The 19279-nt window shown below is 44.0% G+C and overlaps 2 protein-coding genes across 9 annotated transcripts in view; one reads left to right on the top strand and one right to left on the bottom strand.

The window, feature by feature from the left end:
- Nucleotides 1-7310, bottom strand: part of LOC137374008 (5'-3' DNA helicase ZGRF1-like) — a 170655-nt gene extending 163345 nt beyond the window's left edge. For all 4 annotated transcript variants that reach the window (XM_068039758.1, XM_068039787.1, XM_068039778.1 and 1 more), the window contains exons 1-6: nt 7207-7310; nt 3484-3572; nt 3111-3191; nt 2045-2104; nt 1683-1868; nt 46-1561 (exon numbers count right to left, since the gene is read on the bottom strand). In XM_068039758.1, coding sequence (XP_067895859.1) covers nt 46-1561; nt 1683-1868; nt 2045-2104; nt 3111-3191; nt 3484-3504 — 1864 coding nt within the window. In that variant the 5' untranslated portion in view covers nt 3505-3572; nt 7207-7310. The remainder of the gene's footprint in view (nt 1-45; nt 1562-1682; nt 1869-2044; nt 2105-3110; nt 3192-3483; nt 3573-7206) is intronic.
- A 38-nt stretch (nt 7311-7348) lies between these two features.
- larp7 (La ribonucleoprotein 7, transcriptional regulator) overlaps nt 7349-19279 on the top strand; it is a 55734-nt gene continuing 43803 nt past the window's right edge. The window contains exons 1-3 of one of the 5 annotated variants that reach the window (XM_068039717.1): nt 7349-7495; nt 9243-9370; nt 15585-15736. The gene's annotated coding sequence lies outside the window, so the exon portion shown is untranslated. Of the gene's footprint in view, nt 7496-7633; nt 7728-9242; nt 9371-15584; nt 15737-19279 lie in introns of those variants that run through there. The other 4 variants (XM_068039727.1, XM_068039707.1, XM_068039736.1 and 1 more) reach the window with 4 other exon arrangements.

Raw genomic sequence — 19279 nt, 5'->3', positions numbered from 1 at the left:
TTCACAGAATGCACTTCTGAATAAGTCACAGACCAAAACTCATACCCCCAGAAATTCCTTCTGGCCGATCAAATGGGTGTTCTAGACCCCTATTAATTGCAGAGTTTTTGAAATGTTTTTGTACATTTAGCTTTTCTAAGCTTTCGATTGCAGTGCTATGTTCAGATAAAGATTTTAGTAGCGAGATGGTATCCCTCTGGGAAGGAAGACAAGAATACTCATCAGCACTCGCTTCGCTTTCTTTCAGTTCCAGTACAGATCTCTCTCGAGCAACTCGAGAATATTTCTCTGATAAAGATTCAGTGGCTGGGACAGCTCTGGATTTAATCTCAGTTTGACCTTTTCTGTGCAAAATCTGATCTGAATCCTCTTCTTCAATAACATGTAATTGAGCTTCCAAATCTACATGGTTGGGTTGATGGATTTCCATATCTTTAAGTAAGGAAGGCACTTTAACGGGTTTTGAAGAGGAGCTACAGCTGTTCACTGATACTTCTGATAACATTTCAATTTCACTTTCATACAAATCATTCGTCCCCATTTCATCCAGGTTAAATTCACCAAGCAGGTCAAAGTTTACACCAGCAAAATTGTCCGTATCCGCTGTATCTGATTCTACTGGCATAACAGACATTTTGGAATGCTCATTATCATCAATAGTAAACAATCCCCTAGATGGACTATCCATTTTGATAGAACATTCTTTTGCTTTGCAGATGCTACTGTCTACTGTTTCCTCAGCAGTAGTTGTGTAAACCTCCTGAGGTATAACCTGTGCATTTGTTGCTTGAATAATTGAATCTTCCTTTTCCTCATATTTCTGCTGGATTTCCTGAATATTCTGGGAAGAACCTCCTCCACCTAAATCTTTGGAAAAATTCACCTTTAAACTATGATTTGTCAGGTAAGCTGGCAATTCTGTACAACACTGTGTCAATCTAGGATCTGCCTTTTCAACAATATAGCCATCACTTTGATCAGAACAGCTTACCCACTGATGGCCAGTGACATTATCTACGACACAAGAACTACCATAGCCAACCAAAGGCTGCTGTGGCTTAAGTTCAAAGGTTTCTAAAACATGCCTGCTGGACACTGTTTTTGTGTCAAGTAATGCTAAAATCTGAGCTTTGCTCCTTTTATTCTCACGTATTAAATTAGTATGGGTACGGACTCCTGGGTTGGAAGTTGGCGCAGTACGCTGGAGCTTTTGAGATATTCCTTTGTTGTAACCTTCATGAGTAAATCCAGTATCTGTAGAACGAAAAGGCGTAATTTCTTCACCGTATTTTTTATATTGATTCAGTGCCAGTGCAGCTGGTAATGATGAGCTGCGTACTGTTTCTCTTGTCAGCTCTTTTCTATACGGACAAGAAGAATCTTCAGAAACAAGAGCAGAGCAAGTTAAAGTTTCCTTTGTGCACGACGTAGAAAAAAGAGGCGAAGTAGCATAAAACTGAGGGAGTGAAAGGCTTGGCTGCTGGGATTTAGTTATTGCACTCGTTGGATCATTCTCCTCTGTTGTCAGTTTCTTTGATATCTCCCTTGGTCCTTGGAAGCCCTGTAACATTCACATGAACAAAATTACAATATATACCCAATACAATAAATCAGAACTGTGGATTCAAATGTTTCTAAAGCACATTTGTTTATTACAAAGTTACATCAAAATCATTACTTACAGTGTACTTCCTTTTTAGACCCACAGGCAAGTGGCATCGAGTCAGATTTGCAGGCATTATATTAGTTGTGGCAAGATTTGTAGCCTCCTTTTGACCAGAGAAATTGACATCTTCGTTCTTAGATATTTTTTCTTCTTCCACAGTAATCAAATATCGATCACTTTCAAAGTCATTGCCTGACTGTATCTATCAATACAGAAAACAATATGAAACAATACTAAAATCATTGCAACAATTTCAGTGTCATTGCATCAAAGAGAAAGTAAATCAAGTGCATGGTCATTATTCCATGTATACAACACCTCCACAACTGAACAAAAGAAAGCTTCTACTTCACAGAAGAAAAAATATATATACATCACCTCCTCAAATTTGGCATATATGTGATCCAGACAGAGACCCTTATCATCATACAAAGTTGCCTAAAAGTTAATGAGAAAAAAAAATAAAACTCTTCTTGCCCTTCAAAATTCCACCATCTCCAATTACATGTTGATAAATACAGGAATGGATAAGTTATGAAACAATAATCCAGGCAAAGAACACAGATAGAAATAAATCATGAAAACAAAGAAAATTTGGACTGGAAGCACTCAGGTATGTAACATCATGCATCACATACAATTTCAATAATGCATCTTCGTTTTGAGATTTCAGCATATGTCAGACCTGAAGAAATCCTGAAACCACAATTTAGGAACTGCAGTCCTATCTGATTGTTGCTTCTGAAAGAAGATCATATTCTGATGAAGATCAAAACGTTGATCCACCATTTTTGTTTCCAATGCAGAGGAATCAATTTTTATTTCAGCACTTTGGGTAAAAATATACAAATATAAACATCTCGGATTTGATTCACTGTGTTGAGTTCACTGATCTCAGCTGAGATGGCAGTCAAAATGCTATTAACTGGCCTCAGTGACCTGGGCACAGGAAAGAAAAGCCAGCCAGTTTCTGACCACTATCCAGAAATATCTGTTGGACCAGCTTGGATGTAGACATTGGGCTTGGACGTGATGCTCCTGCGCTGAAAGGTTTCACCAACATTCAATGCATAGGAAGACTGGTTACTTGGGCGAGGAATTGTAGGGCAGTAAGCCACCATGGAATTATAACTCTGCATTGGAGTCGATGCCTTCAGAAGGTACAACTAAGGAAGACAGGGAAGAGTAAAAAAATTTCAGGAAAAGGAAAACCATAGTACACTCCCAATTAATAATGTTTTTGATCAGGAAAAAATGCTATATTTCTCTAAAATCTCTGGAATACTCAGAAATTTAAGTCATCAGTAACTACTAACTATAAAATTTCAGTTCTATTAGTCCACACGGCGTGGCTAGAAATGAAATTAAACAACCAAACATCCCTTTGGTTTACAGAAATTACACCTCATAGGTTATCTAATATTTCATTACTTGATGACCAAACCTTATTTCCAGAGAAACTGGTCTTTAAAACACCATCATGCCATATCTTTGCTTTTTTTGTTTTTTGATTTGTGTACAGCACCTGAAATTGAAAAATAAAGCAGATTGACTGTTCAAATAATGGACATTCCTCACAGCAGTCCAACAACAGGTTTTCAACTGTGCAACAGAGGTTTCTGTAAATTTCACAATTGAAATCAATGCCTGCAAGTTTGAGGCAATAATAGGAGATAAATCTTGTAAGCTGGTCTGTAAAATAAATATTGCAACTGACCCACTGCTATATCATGTGTAAAAGACACTTTTAAAGTAAACTTTAAAATTAATTGCAATTCATCAAATGAACAAAAGCAAGTAAAATCTGGTTTACTTACAACAAACTCGCGGCAAGACATTTTATTTTGTCTTTTCCAATAACCAGGTCGTTTGCAGCATGGTTTAATTCATAGTTTAATTGCACCTGCTATAAATGAACAAAATAGCAATGTTGTATACATAGACTTACAACAATTATTTTATTGAAGGCTGTCTAATGTCAGGTATAAAACAGATGAGTACGCTTCTGAACTTAACCTTTTATGCTTAATAAAATTAAATATTTAATATGGAGCTAATGAAGAATTCTGAGCAACTCTTTCTTTGTTCTCTCAGTTGAACAGTGATCTCCTGGGTTCCAGAATCTCACCCTTAACTAAGCACCCAACATATATTTCTGATACGAAGCTCTTAGGTGACAGACATGATGGACGAAGGAAATGCAGTGGATATGGTGCATGTACATTTTCGGAAATCCCTTAATGAGGTACTACACAAAAGTTATCGGAGAAATTTAAGGGGTATGGAATTGGGGGAAGGGTAGAAAATTAGATTAAAAATTAGTTAAAAAGGGGGAAGAAGAGACAGCAGAAGTGAAAGGCAGTTTCTCAGAATGGATGGAGGTGGATAGCAGTGCCCAACTGGGTTCTGTTCTGGGATTTCAGATTTTCACTTTGTGTCAAAGACACTGGCACAAAGTAAGAGTGCAAGACTACAACAACAACTTGCATTTATAAAGTACCTTTAACATAGTGAAATATCCCAAGGCACTTCACAGTAGCATTGTCAGACCAAAACTAACACCAAGGCAAAGAAGGTGACATTAGGATAGGTGACCAAAAGCTTTGCCAAAGAGTTAGGTTTCAAGGAGTATCTTGAAGGAGCAGAGAGGTGAAGAGGCTTAGGGAGAGAATTCCTGAGTTTGGTGCCTAGACAAGGCTGGAGAAGGATCGAGAAAAGGAGCAGTGAGGCCAGGGAGGGATTGGAACATGAGGGTGAGAATTGTAAAACTGAGGTGTTGCTGGACATGGGCCAATGTAGGTCTGTGAGCATGAGTGGTTGGTGAATGGGATTTGGTGCAAGTTGGGATACAGATGGCACAGTGGTGCAGTGGTTAGCACCGCAGTCTCACAGCTCCAGGGACCCAGGTTCGATTCTGGGTACTGCCTGTGTGGAGTTTGCAAGTTCTCCCTGTGTCTGCGTGGGTTTTCGCCGGGTGCTCCGGTTTCCTCCCACATCCAAAGACTTGCAGGTGATAGGTAAATTGGCCATTGTAAATTGCCCCTAGTATAGGGAATATGAGATTACTGTGGGGTTAGTATAAATGGGTGGTTGTTGGTCGGCACAGACTCGGTGGGCCGAAGGGGCTGTTTCAGTGCTGTATCTCTAAATAAAAATAAATAACTTTGGATGAGCTTAAGCTTATGGAGAATGGAAGAGGAAAGGCCAGCCCAGAGAGCATTGGAATAGTCAAGTCTAGAGGTAACAAAGGCCCAATGGAGGGTTTCAGCAGAAGGGCTGAAGCAGGATAACAGACAGACAATATTAGAGGTGGAAGTAAGCGGTCTTTATGAAGAAGCGAATATGGGGTAGCTAATTCATATAGGAAGAAACTAGAGACAGACGCAACTTCTGGGTTAGGGTGGGGGTGAAACTTGGGAAAGTTTGGCTTGGTGGGCAGGGTGAAGGGAGGGACCATTGCTGTTCACAATTTACATTAATGATTTGGACTTTGGAATCAAAAACACGATTTCTAAATTTGCAGAGGACACCAAATTGGGGGGCTAGTTAATACTGAGGAGGACTGCAACAAATTACAGGAAAACATTAATAAACTTGCAGAATGGGCAAATAATTGGCAAATGAAGTTCAACACATAAATGTGAGGTAGTACATTTTGGTAGGAAGAACAGGGAATCACTTATTACTTGGAAGGTGCAAGTCTAGGTGGGGTAGAGGAACAAAGGGATCTCAGAGTATAAATATACCAATCACTAAAAGTTGCACCACAGATTAGCAATGCCATAAAAAAGTAACCAAGCACTAGGCTTTATTTCTAGAGGGACAGAATTGAAACGTAGGGAAGTTCTGCTAAACCTGTATCGGACCTTGTTTAGACCACACTTGGAGTACTGTGTGTAGTTCTGGCGGCCACACTATAAAAAGAATACAGAAACACTGGAGAGGATGCAGAGAAGTGTGGATATACATATCAGGAAAGGATGAACAGACTGGTCTCTCTTCTCTTGAAAAATGGATGAGTGGCAGCCTAATAGAGGTCTTTAAAATTGTGAAAGGTTTACATAGAGTGGATACAAACAATGTTTCCATTTGTGGGAAGAGCATACTAGAGGCCATCAATATAAAATAGTCACCAAGAATCCAATATGGAATTCAGATGAAACTTCTTTACCTAAAGAGTGGTGAGAATGTGGAACTCGCTACAACAGGAAGTGATTGAAGCAAATATTACAGATGCATTCTAGGGAAAGCTAGACAAACATATGAGGGAGCCTACATTCTCTGGAGTTTAGAAGAATGAGAGGTGATCTCATTGGAATATACAAGATTCTGAAGGGGCCGGATGGGGTCGATGCTGAGAGATTGTTTTCACTGGTCGAGGAATCTAAAACACGTGGGCACAGTCTCAGGATAAGGGGCCAATCATTTAGGACTGAGATGAGGAGAAATGACTTCACTCAAAAGCTTGTGGATTTTTTGGAATTCTCTACCCCAGCGAGTTGTGGATGCTCCATCATTGAATAAAGCTGGAATAGACAGAGTTTTGGTGAGCGGGCGTGAAAGTGGAATTGAAGCCTAAGATCAGCCATGATTGTATTGAATGGTGGAGCAGGCTCAATGGGCCATATGGTCTACTCCTGCTCCCATTTCATGTGTTCTTGAGGGAGAAGGGAATAGAGGGTTACAATTATAGATTTAGATGAGGAAAGATGGGAGGAGGCTCGAGTGTCGCATAAACGCTGGCATGGACTGGTTGGGCCGAAAGGCCTGTTTCTGTGCCCGTCTAAACTATGTAACCTTATGTGATGCTGTAGAGGTAGCTGATTGGTTGGTCTCAATATTAATGACAAAAAAGTTCATGAGCTCCTCGCCTAGAGAATAGCAAGAATTAAAAATAATTAAAACCTGGAAACAGGGACTGACAGTTTAATTCTGTTATCTAATGAAATCTGCATTGTACTTTGGCTTGCTTCAGATTAACTTTTATTTCTGACGGAACCTAATTTGTAGTTTGCTGTTTGAAATATAGTGAGAAAGATCAGGGAATTTACGACGGTAATTTGGATTACTTCATGTCTACATCATTAGTAAAAGAACAAAACTGAATTGTATAATGCCTTAGTTCTTAAAAGCACGGCAGGCAATTTACAGATAGCAAGGCCCCACAAAAAGTTAATGAAATGATTTAATCTGTTTTTGGTGGTGCTGGCTGGGCAGGAATTTTACCAGAACACCCTGTCATCCGTGAAATACTTTATAACTATCTGAACAAGCGTGACGTCTTATTTGAATTACTGCTCGTCACAGAACTCAAGTTTAAATGGCCAAAATCAATGGTGCTGCTGCTCACCAATTATTATTAGACTTTATTCTGAAATCAAGGTATAAACATTAATAAAGTATGAATCGACAATCATGGATCATCCGTCACTCGATGAAACTTTCGCTTCAGACAGCTGGAGAAAACTCAGTCAGAACAAGGTTTAACTGACGAAAACGATCCAAGTCATAACAACAAGGAACATGTATTCCAAAATTACCGTCTCCAACTCCTGCTCTCTCTCTCTCTCCCGAAAAAATAATAAGAAATGTTAAAATCACACGATTCAGGAACGTGAGTCCAAATTCTTCAACAAAACCTCGAATATTCCCGCCGCTGTACGTCATCAACCCGCGACACCATTACCCAAGCACCAAAAACAAATCCGAAGCTGTGTTATTAAAAACCCGCTGTCTGCACAGTTTAATGAAGCAGAGCAAACAACTAAATCAGAAATTGGAATATTTGAATCAGATTATAGAAGAAAGTTGTAGAAATGGGAACATAAGGTATTTTTCCACTTGCCTCTATGTGTGTGTATGTGTTTGATGTGCCCGGTGCAATTTGTTTGATCTGATGCACTTTGTGAAATGCACCTTTTGCTGGTCCGGGCTGTGAGGTTTGGAACGTTGTGCAGGCGGTGAGAACGCGGGTCCTTCCGGGTGGCGCCGCCGCGCGCTCCGGGTTACATTCTAATGCCATAGTCTCAGCAGCTGCAGCAGAAGATAAGCTTAAGTGCAGGTAACTGAGCACGCATTACAGTCCACTTTTACTGGTATAATTCTGAGGGTTTTAACACGCATTGGCTAACTAACAGTACTTTGTACGCACCTGTCTCTTTTGGGGGTTTACATACGCATAATCAAAACTAAAACAAATAGCGTGCCCGCTATGATAACATATTTCTTTCGTATGATGTTTCACCCTTAGAATAACTCTAAAATCTTGGCATGTTTTGTTTGGGGGTGGATTGAGGCCTATGCTAATTCCTCTCATGACCACTGTTCCGTACGTTTACACCAGTAAAGTCAAATTGATGTGATTTTGAGACTGGTAAAATTTTGGGTCTTTGTGGCAGGCGGGAAATGATGTGCCAAGGAGTAAATAACTGCTCATTACTAAAATTAGAATCCATAATCAATTAGTGACCAAATTGAGATTTTTCCTCTTATGTTGACAACCAACACAAATTATCTGTTTCTGATGGTATTGAGTGAAGGATAAATATTGGCCAGGACCACTTGATTAATGTCATGGGACCTTTTATGTCCATCTGAGAGGGCAGGCTGGGCGCCTTTTAACATTTCATTCAAAGAAAACACCACCTTCAATGTAACACTAGTATAAAATGTTGGCCGAGATTTAGGTGTCCGGATCTCTAAAGTGATCTAAAGCTTGAATCAATAACCTCTTGACTTGGAGGTGAGAGTACCACCACTGAGCCAAGGCTGAGATTGTGTGGTTGTGGATTGTTGAATTGGCTTACCAGAAAATGTTAATGACAAGACTGTCAGAATCCATGAGGAAAGACGTCATCACCCACATCTACAAGCGGAAGGGGGAGAGGGCAGAAATCAGAAATTGGTAGCCCATCTCACTGCTTAATGTTGACTATAAGATTCTGTCCAAAGTCATCGTCAGTCAGGTCAAGTCTGCTCTGGAGTTGGTGATTCACCCTGACTCGACCTGTACTGTACCCGGCAGGAAGATCTCTGATAGTCTTGCGCTACTCAGGGATACGATCGCCTATGTATGGGATAGGAGGGTGGACACCTGCCACATCAGCTTGGACCAGGAGAAGGCTTTTGACAGGATATCGCACACCTACATGATGGAGGTGCTCTCCAAAATGGGGTTTGGGGAGGGAATCTGCAATTGGATCAAACTGCTCTACATAAACATCAGTAGCGCAGTCTTAATCAATTGGTGGGAATCAGAAAGTTTCCCGATCCAATCTGGAGTCAGACAGGGCTGTCCTCTCTCCCTGTCTTGTTTGTTTGCTATATCGAACCTTTTGCTGAGTCCATTAGGAAGGATGCGAGCATAAGAGGGGTGACAATCTCAGGCAGCGGAGGCACTTGGATAAAAGCCTCCGTGTACATGGATGACGTCGCCGTCTTCTGCTCGGATCCGCTGTCTGATGAGCATCTGCGACCAGTTCGAGGTGGCCTCGGGAGCCTAAGTCAACCACGGCAAGAGTGAGGCCATGTTCTTTGGGAACTGAACCGACCAATCCTTTGTCCCCTTCACCATCAGGTGAGACTACCTGAAGGTGCTGGTGATATGGTTCGGAAGGACTGGGGCGTGCGCCAAAATCTGGAAGGAGCGAGTAGCCAGGTACACCATAAGCTGAGCATGTGGGAGCAGCGATCTCTTCATTGTGGGTAAGAACCTGGTCATCAGGTGCAAGGCGCTCATGTTGTTGCTGTATGTGGCGCAGGTCTGGCCCATACCCCACTCCCGCGCCATGGCGGTTACCCGCGCTATTTTCCGCTTTATCTGGAGATCCAAGATGGACCAGGTCCGGAGGGGCACGATGTTCAAACCTCTGGATAAGGGCGGGAAAAATGTGCCCAATGTCGCCCTCATCCTGATGACCACCTTCGTGTGCAGCTGCATCAAGCTGTGTGTAGGGCCCCAGTATGCAAACACCAAGTGTCACTATGTGCTGAGGTTCTAGCTGTCCCCGTTGTCGCGAAGGATGGGCCTTGTTACATTGCCGCAGAACGCTCCATCCAGTTGGACCGTGCTGTACCACCTTTCCTTTGTGGGCAAGTTTCTGTAGGAAAACACCTTTGACCACCATCCATCAGGCAGTGGTCTGCACAGAATGTCCTCAAGGCCCTACAGGAAAAGGAGATAGTGGATCCGGTCGGATGGTTCCCCAAGCAGACTGCCAAAGTTATTTGGCAGAATGCCTCATCACCAGAACTTTCAAACGAGCACCAAGACATAGCTTGGCTGGTGGTGAGAAGGGCCCTCCCCACCCTTGAGGTGGCTGCGGTGGGGAAGAGACAGTTACCCACCTCCTTCTGGAATGTGTCTTTGCAAAGCAGGTGTGGAAAGAGATGTCATGGTTTTTGTCGAGGTTCATCCCAAGCAGCTCTGTAACACAGGAGTCTGTGCTCTATGGGCTGTTCCCAGGGATGCACACGGAGATAAACATCAACTGCCGCTGGAGGACCATCAATTCAGTGAAAGACGCTCTTTGGTCTGCCTGAAACTTGCTGCTCTTCCAGCGCAAAGAGTTGTCCACGACCGAGTCATAGAGTCATACAGCACCGAAACAGGCCCTTCGGCCCAACGTCTCCGCGCCGACCATCAACCACCCATTTGTACTAATCCTACATTAATCCCATTTTTTCCCTCTCACATCCCCACCTTCCCTCAATTCTCCTACCACCTACACTAGGGACAATTTTTACAGTGGCCAATTTACCTATCAAACCACAAGTCTTTGATATGTGGGAGGAACTGGAGCACCCGGAGGAAACCCACACGGTCACAGGGAGAACTTGCAAACTCCGCACAGGCAGTACCCAGAACTGAACCCGGGTCGCTGGAGCTGTGAGGCTGCGGAGCTAGCCACTGCGCTGCAGTGTTGCAGACTGGCACATTCCAAGGTCCAGGACTACATGCTGAGGGACGCACTAAAGCTTGGGGCAGCCGCTGCATAGGCTCAATGGACTGTGTAAGGTCCTCTCACCAAAGTGAACTGAGGGGCTGGACCCATGAGAAACCCCTCGGGGGTGTATACACCAAATATGGTTTTGCTGTAAAATATACATGGTGTGTAAAATGGAATTTGAAGGGTTGTGAGGCAACTCACTCCTGTATCAAAGGAAACTGATTTCCTTTGCACTTTTTGGAATGTCAAGTTGGTGCTGTTTTGAACTGTTTTGTAATGCATTTTTTTGTTTACAGATTTTTATGAATAAAGTATATTTTTTGGGGGAAAAAAAGACAAGACTGACAGCAAAAGTTTGTGGGGAGGTGTGCTGGCAATCAATCCAGCTGTTCCCCTTACTACATCTATTTCCCCCCCCCCCCCTCCACCCCACAGATTTAGAGTTGTCGGTATCATAGACCACACCTGATATGCATGGTTGTAAAATAACAGTTTCTGCTCTAGTATGATGTATTGGGCAGTCTGAGTTTTTTCATATGTACAGTCAGCCATGCTTTTATGGAGTGAACAATAACAGACATCTGATCTTTAAGTGTCAGTTTGATTACATGAGCTCTCTTCTTTAGGGCAGAGAAGGTTAAGAGGCAATTTGATAGAGGTGTTCAAAATCATGAATGGCTTTGATAGAGTTAATAAGGAAAAACTGTTTCCTGCAGAAGGGTCCATATCCAGAAGGCACAGATTTAAGGTGAATCGCAAAAGAACCAGAGGCAACATGAGGAAACATTTTTTTTACTTCGTGAGTTGTTGTGATCTGGAATGCATTCTGAAAAGTTGGTGGAGTAGATTCAATAGTAATATTCAAAAGAAATGTGAATGAATATTTGAAAGGGAAAGAGTGGGGAGTGGGATTAATTGGATAGCTTGACTACACTCTGGCGATGTGTTGTAGCTGTAGTACGTGGGAGCTGGTGGACACCGGTGCAATCCACAATGACCACAACTGCAGCAAGTGTTGGCTGCTCGAGGATCTTCGGCTCAGAGTTGATGAGCTGGAGTCCGAGCTGCGGACACTGCGACACATCAGGGAGGGAGAGAGTTACCTGGACACTGTGTTTCAGGAGACAGTCACACCCCTTCGAATAATTACATTAAGTTTGGACCGGGGTCAGGGACAGGAGGGTGTAACTGCAAGTGAGGCAGGTATAGGGATCCATAATTTAGCTTTGGAGGAGCCTCAGCCAGTGGCCTTATCCAACAGGTACGAGGTTCTTGCTGCTGGTGTGGAAGAGTGCATAGGCTGCAGGGAAGATGAGCGAACTGACCACGTAGTTCAGCACGCCATTCAAGTGGGGGAAGAGGAATTTAGTAGTAATAGGGGATAGCATAGTTAGGGGAATAGATACTGTTCTCTGCAGCAAAGACACGGAGTCCTGAAGGCTGTGTTGCCTACCTGTTCCCAAGGTTAAGGACATCTCTTTTGGGCTGGAGAGGAACTTGGAGTGGGAGGGGAAGGATCCAGTTGTCGTGGTCCACGTAGGTACCAACGACATGGCTAGGACTAGGAAAGAGGTTCTGCTGAGGGACTATGAGCAGCTCGGGGCTAAACTAAAAAGCAGAACCACAAAGGTAATAATGTCCAGATTACTACCTGAGCCACGTGCAAATTGGCGTAGGGTGAATAAGATTAATGAGGTAAAAGCATGGCTTAAAGATTGGTGTGGGAGAAATGAGTTCCGATTCATGGGGTACTGGCACCAGTACTCTGGGGAAGGAGAGAGCTGTTCCGTTGGGACGGGCTCCATTTGAACCATGCTGGGACCAGTGTCCCGGCAAATCGTATAAGTAGGGTTGTATATAGGACTTTAAACTAATTAGTGGAGGGGGAGGGTTCAATTGAAGGGAAGTTTAAAAAATCTAGGAAAGGAGAGAGCAGAGGTGCAGGGTAGTGAAGAGGTGAACAGTAATCAAAGTATGACAGGAAGGGGCAGAAAATCTAAGCAGAAGAGTGCAGCAGAAATTAGAACCAGAATGAGTAAAAAGTCAAATCTTAAGGCTCTTTATCTGAATGCACGCAGCATTTGTAACAAGATAGATGAGTTGACGGCACAAATAGAAATTACTGAGTATGAATTGATAGTTATTACAGAGACGTGGTTGCAGGGTGACCAAGACTGGGAACTCAATATTCAAGGGTATTCGACATTCTGCAAAAATAGGCGAAAAGGAGGTGGGGTAGCTTTGTTAATAAAGGAAGGTATCAGTGCAGTGGTGAGTAGTGATATAGGTGCAATAGATCGTGATGTGGAATCAGTTTGGGTGGACTAGGGGAAGAAGTCACAGGTGGGAGTTGTCTGTAGGCTTCCGAAGAGTTGCCTCACTGTAGGACAAAGCATAAATCGGAAAATAACAGAGGCCTGTAAGAAGGGCACTACAATTGTCATGGATGATTTTAATCTGCATATTGACTGGACAAATCAGATTGGCAGAGGTAACATGGAAGATGAATTTGTAGAGTGCATCAGGGATTGTTACTTAGAGCAATATTTTGCAGAACCTACCAGGGAACAGGCTATTTTAGATCTAGTAATGTGTAATGAGGTAGGATTAATAAGAGATATCGTAGTTAAGGATCCTCTAGGGGTAGAATTTCAAATTCAGTTTGAGGGCAAGCAACTTGAGTCTCAAACCAGTGTCTTCAACTTAAACAAGGGCAATTACAGAGGTATGAAGAAAGAGTTGTCTAAAGCAGGCTGGGAAAATAGACTAAGGGGAAGGTCAGTGGATGAGCAGTGGCAGACGTTTAAGCAGCTATTTCATAACACTCAGCAAAAATTTATCCTGGTCTAAAAGAAGAACTTGATGAGAAGGATGAACCACCCGTGGTTAACAAAGGTGGTCAAGGAGAGTATCCAATCAAAAACTAAAGCAAACAAAGTGGCGAAAAATAGTGGTAGGCCAGAGGATTGGGAATTTTTTAGGAACCAGCAGTGGATGACTAAAAAGCTAATAAAGAGGGAGAAAATTGATTATGAAATTAAATTGGCAAGAAATATGAAAACAAACAGCAAGAGCTTCTGTAGGTATATAAAAAGAGAGTAGCTAAAGTGAGCGTGGGACCCTTAGAGGATGCGACTGGAGAATTGATAAAGGGGAACAGGAAAATGGCAGATAATTTAAACCAATATTTTGCATCGGTCTTCATGGTGGAGGACACTATAAACATCCCACAGATATCAGATAAGCAAGGAACTAATGGGAGGAAAGATCTTGTAGCAGTCTCTATTACAAGGGACAAAGTATTTGACAAACTAATGGGACTAAAGGCAGACAAGTCACCAGGACCTGATGGTCTACATCCAAGGGTTTTAAAGGAAGTGGCTGCAGAGATAATGGAGGCATTTGTCGAAATATTCCAGAACTCACTGGATTCTGAGAGGGTCCCAGCAGATTGGAAAACCGCTAATGTGACGCCCCTGTTCAAGAAGGGAGGGAGACAAAAAGCAGGAAACTATAGGCCAGTCAGCCTAACATCGGTCGTTGGGAAAATGCTGAAGTCCATTATCAAGGAAGAAATAGGACATTTAGAAAAGCTTAACGCAATCAAACAGAGTCAACATGGTTTTGTGAAAGGGAAATCATGTTTGACAAATTTGCGAGAGTTCTTTGAGGATATAACAAGCAGAGTTGATAGAAGGGGAACCGGTAGATGTAGTGTATTTAGATTTCCAGAAGGCATTCGATAATGTGCCACATAAAAGAGCTCACAGTATTGGGGGTAATGTATTAGCATGGATTGAGGATTGGTTCACTCACAGAAGACAGAAGAGTCGGGATTAATGGACCTTTTTCAGGTTGGAAAGACGTAACTAGTGGAGTGCCGTAAGGATCAGTCCTAAAGCCTCAATTATTTACTATCTATATTAATGACTTGGAGGAGGGGGCAGAGTGTAATATATCCAAATTTGCTGACGATACAAAAATAGGTGGGAGGGCATGTTGTGATGAGGACGTAAGGAATCTGCAAGGGGATGTAGATAGGGTGAGTGAGTGGACAAAAACTTGGCTGGTGGAGTTTAATGTAGGAAGGTGTGAGGTCCTGCACTTTGATAGGAAGAATCAAAAGGCAGACTATTATTTAAATGGAGAGAGACTTCAAAAAAGTGCAGCACAGAGGGATCTGGGTGTTCTTGTGCATGAAACACAAAAAGTTAGCATGCAGGTACAGCAAGTAATTAAGAAGGCAAACGGAATTTTGGCCTTTATTGCTAGGGGTTTGGAGTTTAAAAATAGGGAAGTCTTGTTACAACTATACAGGGTGTTGGTGAGGCCGCACCTGGAGTACTGTGTACAGTTTTGGCTCACGAAAGGATTTACTGGCATTGGAGGCAGTTCAAAAGAGGTTCACTAGGCTGATTCCTGGGATGAAGGGTTGACTTATCAGGAATGGCTAAACAGGAGAATGAGGGGTGATCTTATTGAAACGTGCAAGATTCTGAGGGGGCTTGACAGGGTAGATGTTGAGAAGTTGTTTCCACTAGTGGAGGAATCTCAAACTAGGGGACATAGTTACAGAATAAAGGGACACTCATTTAAAACTGAGATGCGAAGGAATTTCTTCTCGGAGGGTAGTGAATGTCTGGAATTCCCTACCCCAGAGACTTGTGGAGGCTAGATCACTAAGTATTTAAAGAGGAGGTAGATAGATTTTTGAAGTATTGGGAAGTAGAGGGCCATGAGGAGCTGGCACGAAAGAGGAGTTGAGGTCTGGGGCAGATCAGCCATGATATTATTGAATGGTGGGGCAGGTTTGAGGGGCCGAATGGCCTACTCCTCCTATTTCTTATGTTCAATGACTTGTGAGCTCTGGCAGAAATTGAGAACAATTCTAAGCATTTTATGTTGGAAATCAATATAGGAAAGGAGCAATTGAAAAGCAGAATTTGACAATGCCTTTTTTTTCTTATCAGCTGCTTGCCTTCCCATCACTATTGACATTTTGTTCTGCTTGTTGGATCTCCATTTTCTGCCTGCCAGAAGTGGGGGAAGAGGTTGGTCGAAAGAGTCATAGAGGCTTCCGACAAAGAAGGAGGGGAAAAGAGATAAAGAATCTGAACAAAAAGTTAGTGAATACACAATGGAACTGTGCATGACTGTAAAACGACATAAGTAACTGGCTGTTTCTTCCACAAAGTGAAAATATTCTGTTAGTTGGAGTGGATAACTTGAATCATGTATTTTTTTGAAAACATATGAAAAATTGAAAATATATATATTCCCATCTCCTTTTGGGTCCACCAATATCACTCTTGTATGGTTATACTTTAATACGGCACAGTGGCGCAGTGGTTAGCACCGCAGCCTCACAGCTCCAGCGACCTGGGTTCAATTCTGGGTACTGCCTGTGTGGAGTTTGCAAGTTCTCCCTGTGTCTGCGTGGGTTTCCTCCGGGTGCTCCGGTTTCCTCCCACATGCCAAAGACTTGCTGGTTGAGAGGTAAATTGGCCATTATAAATTGCCCCTAATATAGGTAGGTGGTAGGGAAATATAGGGACGGGTGGGGATGTGGTAGGAATATGGAATTAGTGTAGGGTTAGTATAAATGGGTGGTTGATGGTAGGCACAGACTCGGTGGGCCGAAGGGCCTGTTTCAGTGCTGTATCTCTATAAAAAAAAAGTTTCCTGGCCTCTAGTAATGCTATTCTTGGTCCAGATACACAGGAGTATTCAGGGAAAAGTTACACATCAACTCTGCTCCCTGTGGACAAAGACATTAAGTCTGATTTTCCTTTCCATTAACTTCAATAGAAAAGAAAATTGGGCCGAGTCCAGAACATAGGAACAGAAGCTGGCCATTCACGCCTAGAACACCATTCAATGAGATCATGGCTGATCTGCACATTTACACACCTAACTGCCTGGTTCCATCCCTTAATACCATTTTTTTTTTCCAAAATATACTTTATTCATAAAAATCTGTAAAAATTACATTGCCAAACAGTTTCAAACAGCACCAAAAAATACAAACATTGCAAGGGAGATCAGTTTCCTTCAATACAATCATAAGTTGCCTCGCAACCCTTCCATTTCAGTTGTCATGCCATTAACATTTTTACGTTTTACAGCAAATTAAAATTTTTCAAATACAGTTCGAGGGGTTTCCCATGGAGCCAGCCCATCAGTTCAGCTTGGTGGGGGGAACCTTACACTGTGCTCTTTCCCCATTGAGCCTTTGCTGCGGCTCTCCAAGCTTTAGTGCGTCCCTCAGAACGTAGTCCTGGACCTTGGAATGTGCCAGTCTGCAACATTCGGTGGTGGACAACTCTTTGTGCTGGAAGACCAGCAAGTTTCGAGCAGACCAAAGGGCGTCTTTCACCGAATTGATAGTCCTCCAGCAGCAGTTGATGTTTGTCTCGGTGTGCATCCCTGGGAACAGCCCATAGAGCACAGACTCCTGTGTTACAGAGCTGCTTGGGATGAACCTTGACAAAAACCACTGCATCTCTTTCCACACCTGCTTTGCGAAGACACATTCCAGGAGGAGGTGGGCAACCGTCTCTTCCCCACCACAGCCACTGCGGGGGCATTGTGCGGAGGGGGCGAGACTTCGGGCGTGCAGGAAAGATCTGACGGGAAGGGCACTTCTCACCACCAGCCAAGCTACGTCTTGGTGCTTGTTTGAAAGTTCTGATGATGAGGCATTCCGCCAAATGACTTTGGCGGTCTGCTCGGGGAACCATCCGACAGCATCCACCGTCTCCTTTTCCCGTAGGGCCTTGAGGACATTCCGTGCAGACCACTGCCTGTTGGATCGGTGGTCAAAGGTGTTTTCCGGCAGAAACTGCTCCACAAAGGACAGGTGGTGCGGCACGGTCCAACTGCATGGAGCGTTCCGCAGTAATGTGACCAGGCCCATCCTTCGCAACACCGGGGACAGATAGAACCTCAGCATGTAGTGACATTTGGAGTTTGCGTACTGGAGGTCTACACACCGCTTGATGCAGCCGCACACGAAGGTGGTCATCAGGATGAGGGCCACGTTGGGTACATTTTTCCCTCCCTTATCCAGAGATTTGAACATCGTGTCCCTCCAGACACGGTCCATTTTAGATCCCTAGATGAAGCGGAAAATGGCTCGGGTGACCGCCACAGCGCAGGAGTGGGGTATGGGCCAGACCTGCGCCACGTACAGCAACAACGTGAGCACCTCGCACCTGATGAGCAGGTTCTTACCCGCAATGGAGAGAGATTGCTGCCCCCACATGCTCAACTTTTGTTGTAGCTTTGCTACCCGCTCATCCCAGGTTTTGGTGCACGCCCCGGCCCTTCCAAACCATATCCCCAGCACCTTCAGGTAGTCTGACCTGACGATGAAGGGGACAAAGGATCGGTCAGTCCAGTTCCCAAAGAACATGGCCTCGCTCTTGCCGTGGTTAACTTTGGCTCCCGAGGACAGTTCGAACTGGTCGCAGATGCTCATCAGTCTGCGCTCAGACAGCGGATCCGAACAGAAGACGGCGACGTCATCCATGTACAGGGAGGTTTTAACCTGAGTGCCTCCACTGTCTGGGATTGTCACCCCTCTTATGCTCGCATCCTTCCTAATAGACTCAGCAAAGGGTTCAATACAGCAAACAAACAAGACCGGGGAGAGAGGACAGCCCTGTCTGACTCCAGATTGAATCGGGAAACTTTCCGATTCCCACCCATTGATTGAGACTGTGCTACTGATGTTTGCGTAGAGCAGTTTGATCCAATTGCAGATTCCCTTCCCAAACCCCATTTTGGAGAGCACGTCCATCATGTAGGTGTGCGATATCCTGTCAAAAGCCTTCTCCTGGTCCAGGCTGATGAGGCAGGCGTCCACCCTCCTGTCCCGCACATAGGCGATCGTATCCCTGAGTAGCGCGAGACTATCAGAGATCTTCCTGCCAGGTAAAGTACAGGTCTGATCGGGGTGGATCACCAACTCCAGAGCAGACTCGACTCGACTGGCTGTGACTTTGGACAGAATCTTGTAGTCAACATTAAGCAGTGAGATGGGCCGCCAATTTCTGATTTCTGCCTTCTCCCCCTTCTGCTTGTAAATGAGGGTGATGATGCCTTTCCTCATGGATTCTGACATGCTGCTGGCCCGGAGCATACTCTCGTATACTTCCAGCAGGTCCGGGCCGACCCAGTCCCACAGGGCCGAGTACAACTCGACCGGTAAGCCGTCGCTTCCGGGAGTTTTACTTGTCTCGAAGGACTCGATGGCCTTTGTCAGCTCGTCCAGAGTTAGCGGCTTGTCCAGTCTCTCCCTCCTGCTGTCATCTAAGACCTCTGTGATAGATGACAGGAAGGACTGGGAGGCTCTGCTGTCTGAGGGCTTCGCGTCATACAGCCCAGCATAAAAGGATTTGCTGATCCTTCGTATGTCGGACTGCAAAGACGTTACCAAGCCACCTTCTTCCTTCAGGCTGCTGATAACAGAGCTCTCTCTGTGTACCTTTTGGAAGAAGTAACGCGAGCACGTCTCATCCTGCTCGATGGAGCGGACTCTGGACCAGAAGTTGATCTTGGAGGCCTCCGTGGCAAAGAGCGAGGCCTGCAGGCTCTTCACCTCTTGGATGTCCTCCTTGACCTCGACCCCCATCGACTGCAACCGGAGCAGATTTTGCATACT

The sequence above is a fragment of the Heterodontus francisci genome, chromosome 1, assembly GCF_036365525.1.
Source record: "Heterodontus francisci isolate sHetFra1 chromosome 1, sHetFra1.hap1, whole genome shotgun sequence".
NCBI lineage: Eukaryota > Metazoa > Chordata > Chondrichthyes > Heterodontiformes > Heterodontidae > Heterodontus > Heterodontus francisci.
This window is presented reverse-complemented; position numbering and strand designations above follow the sequence as displayed.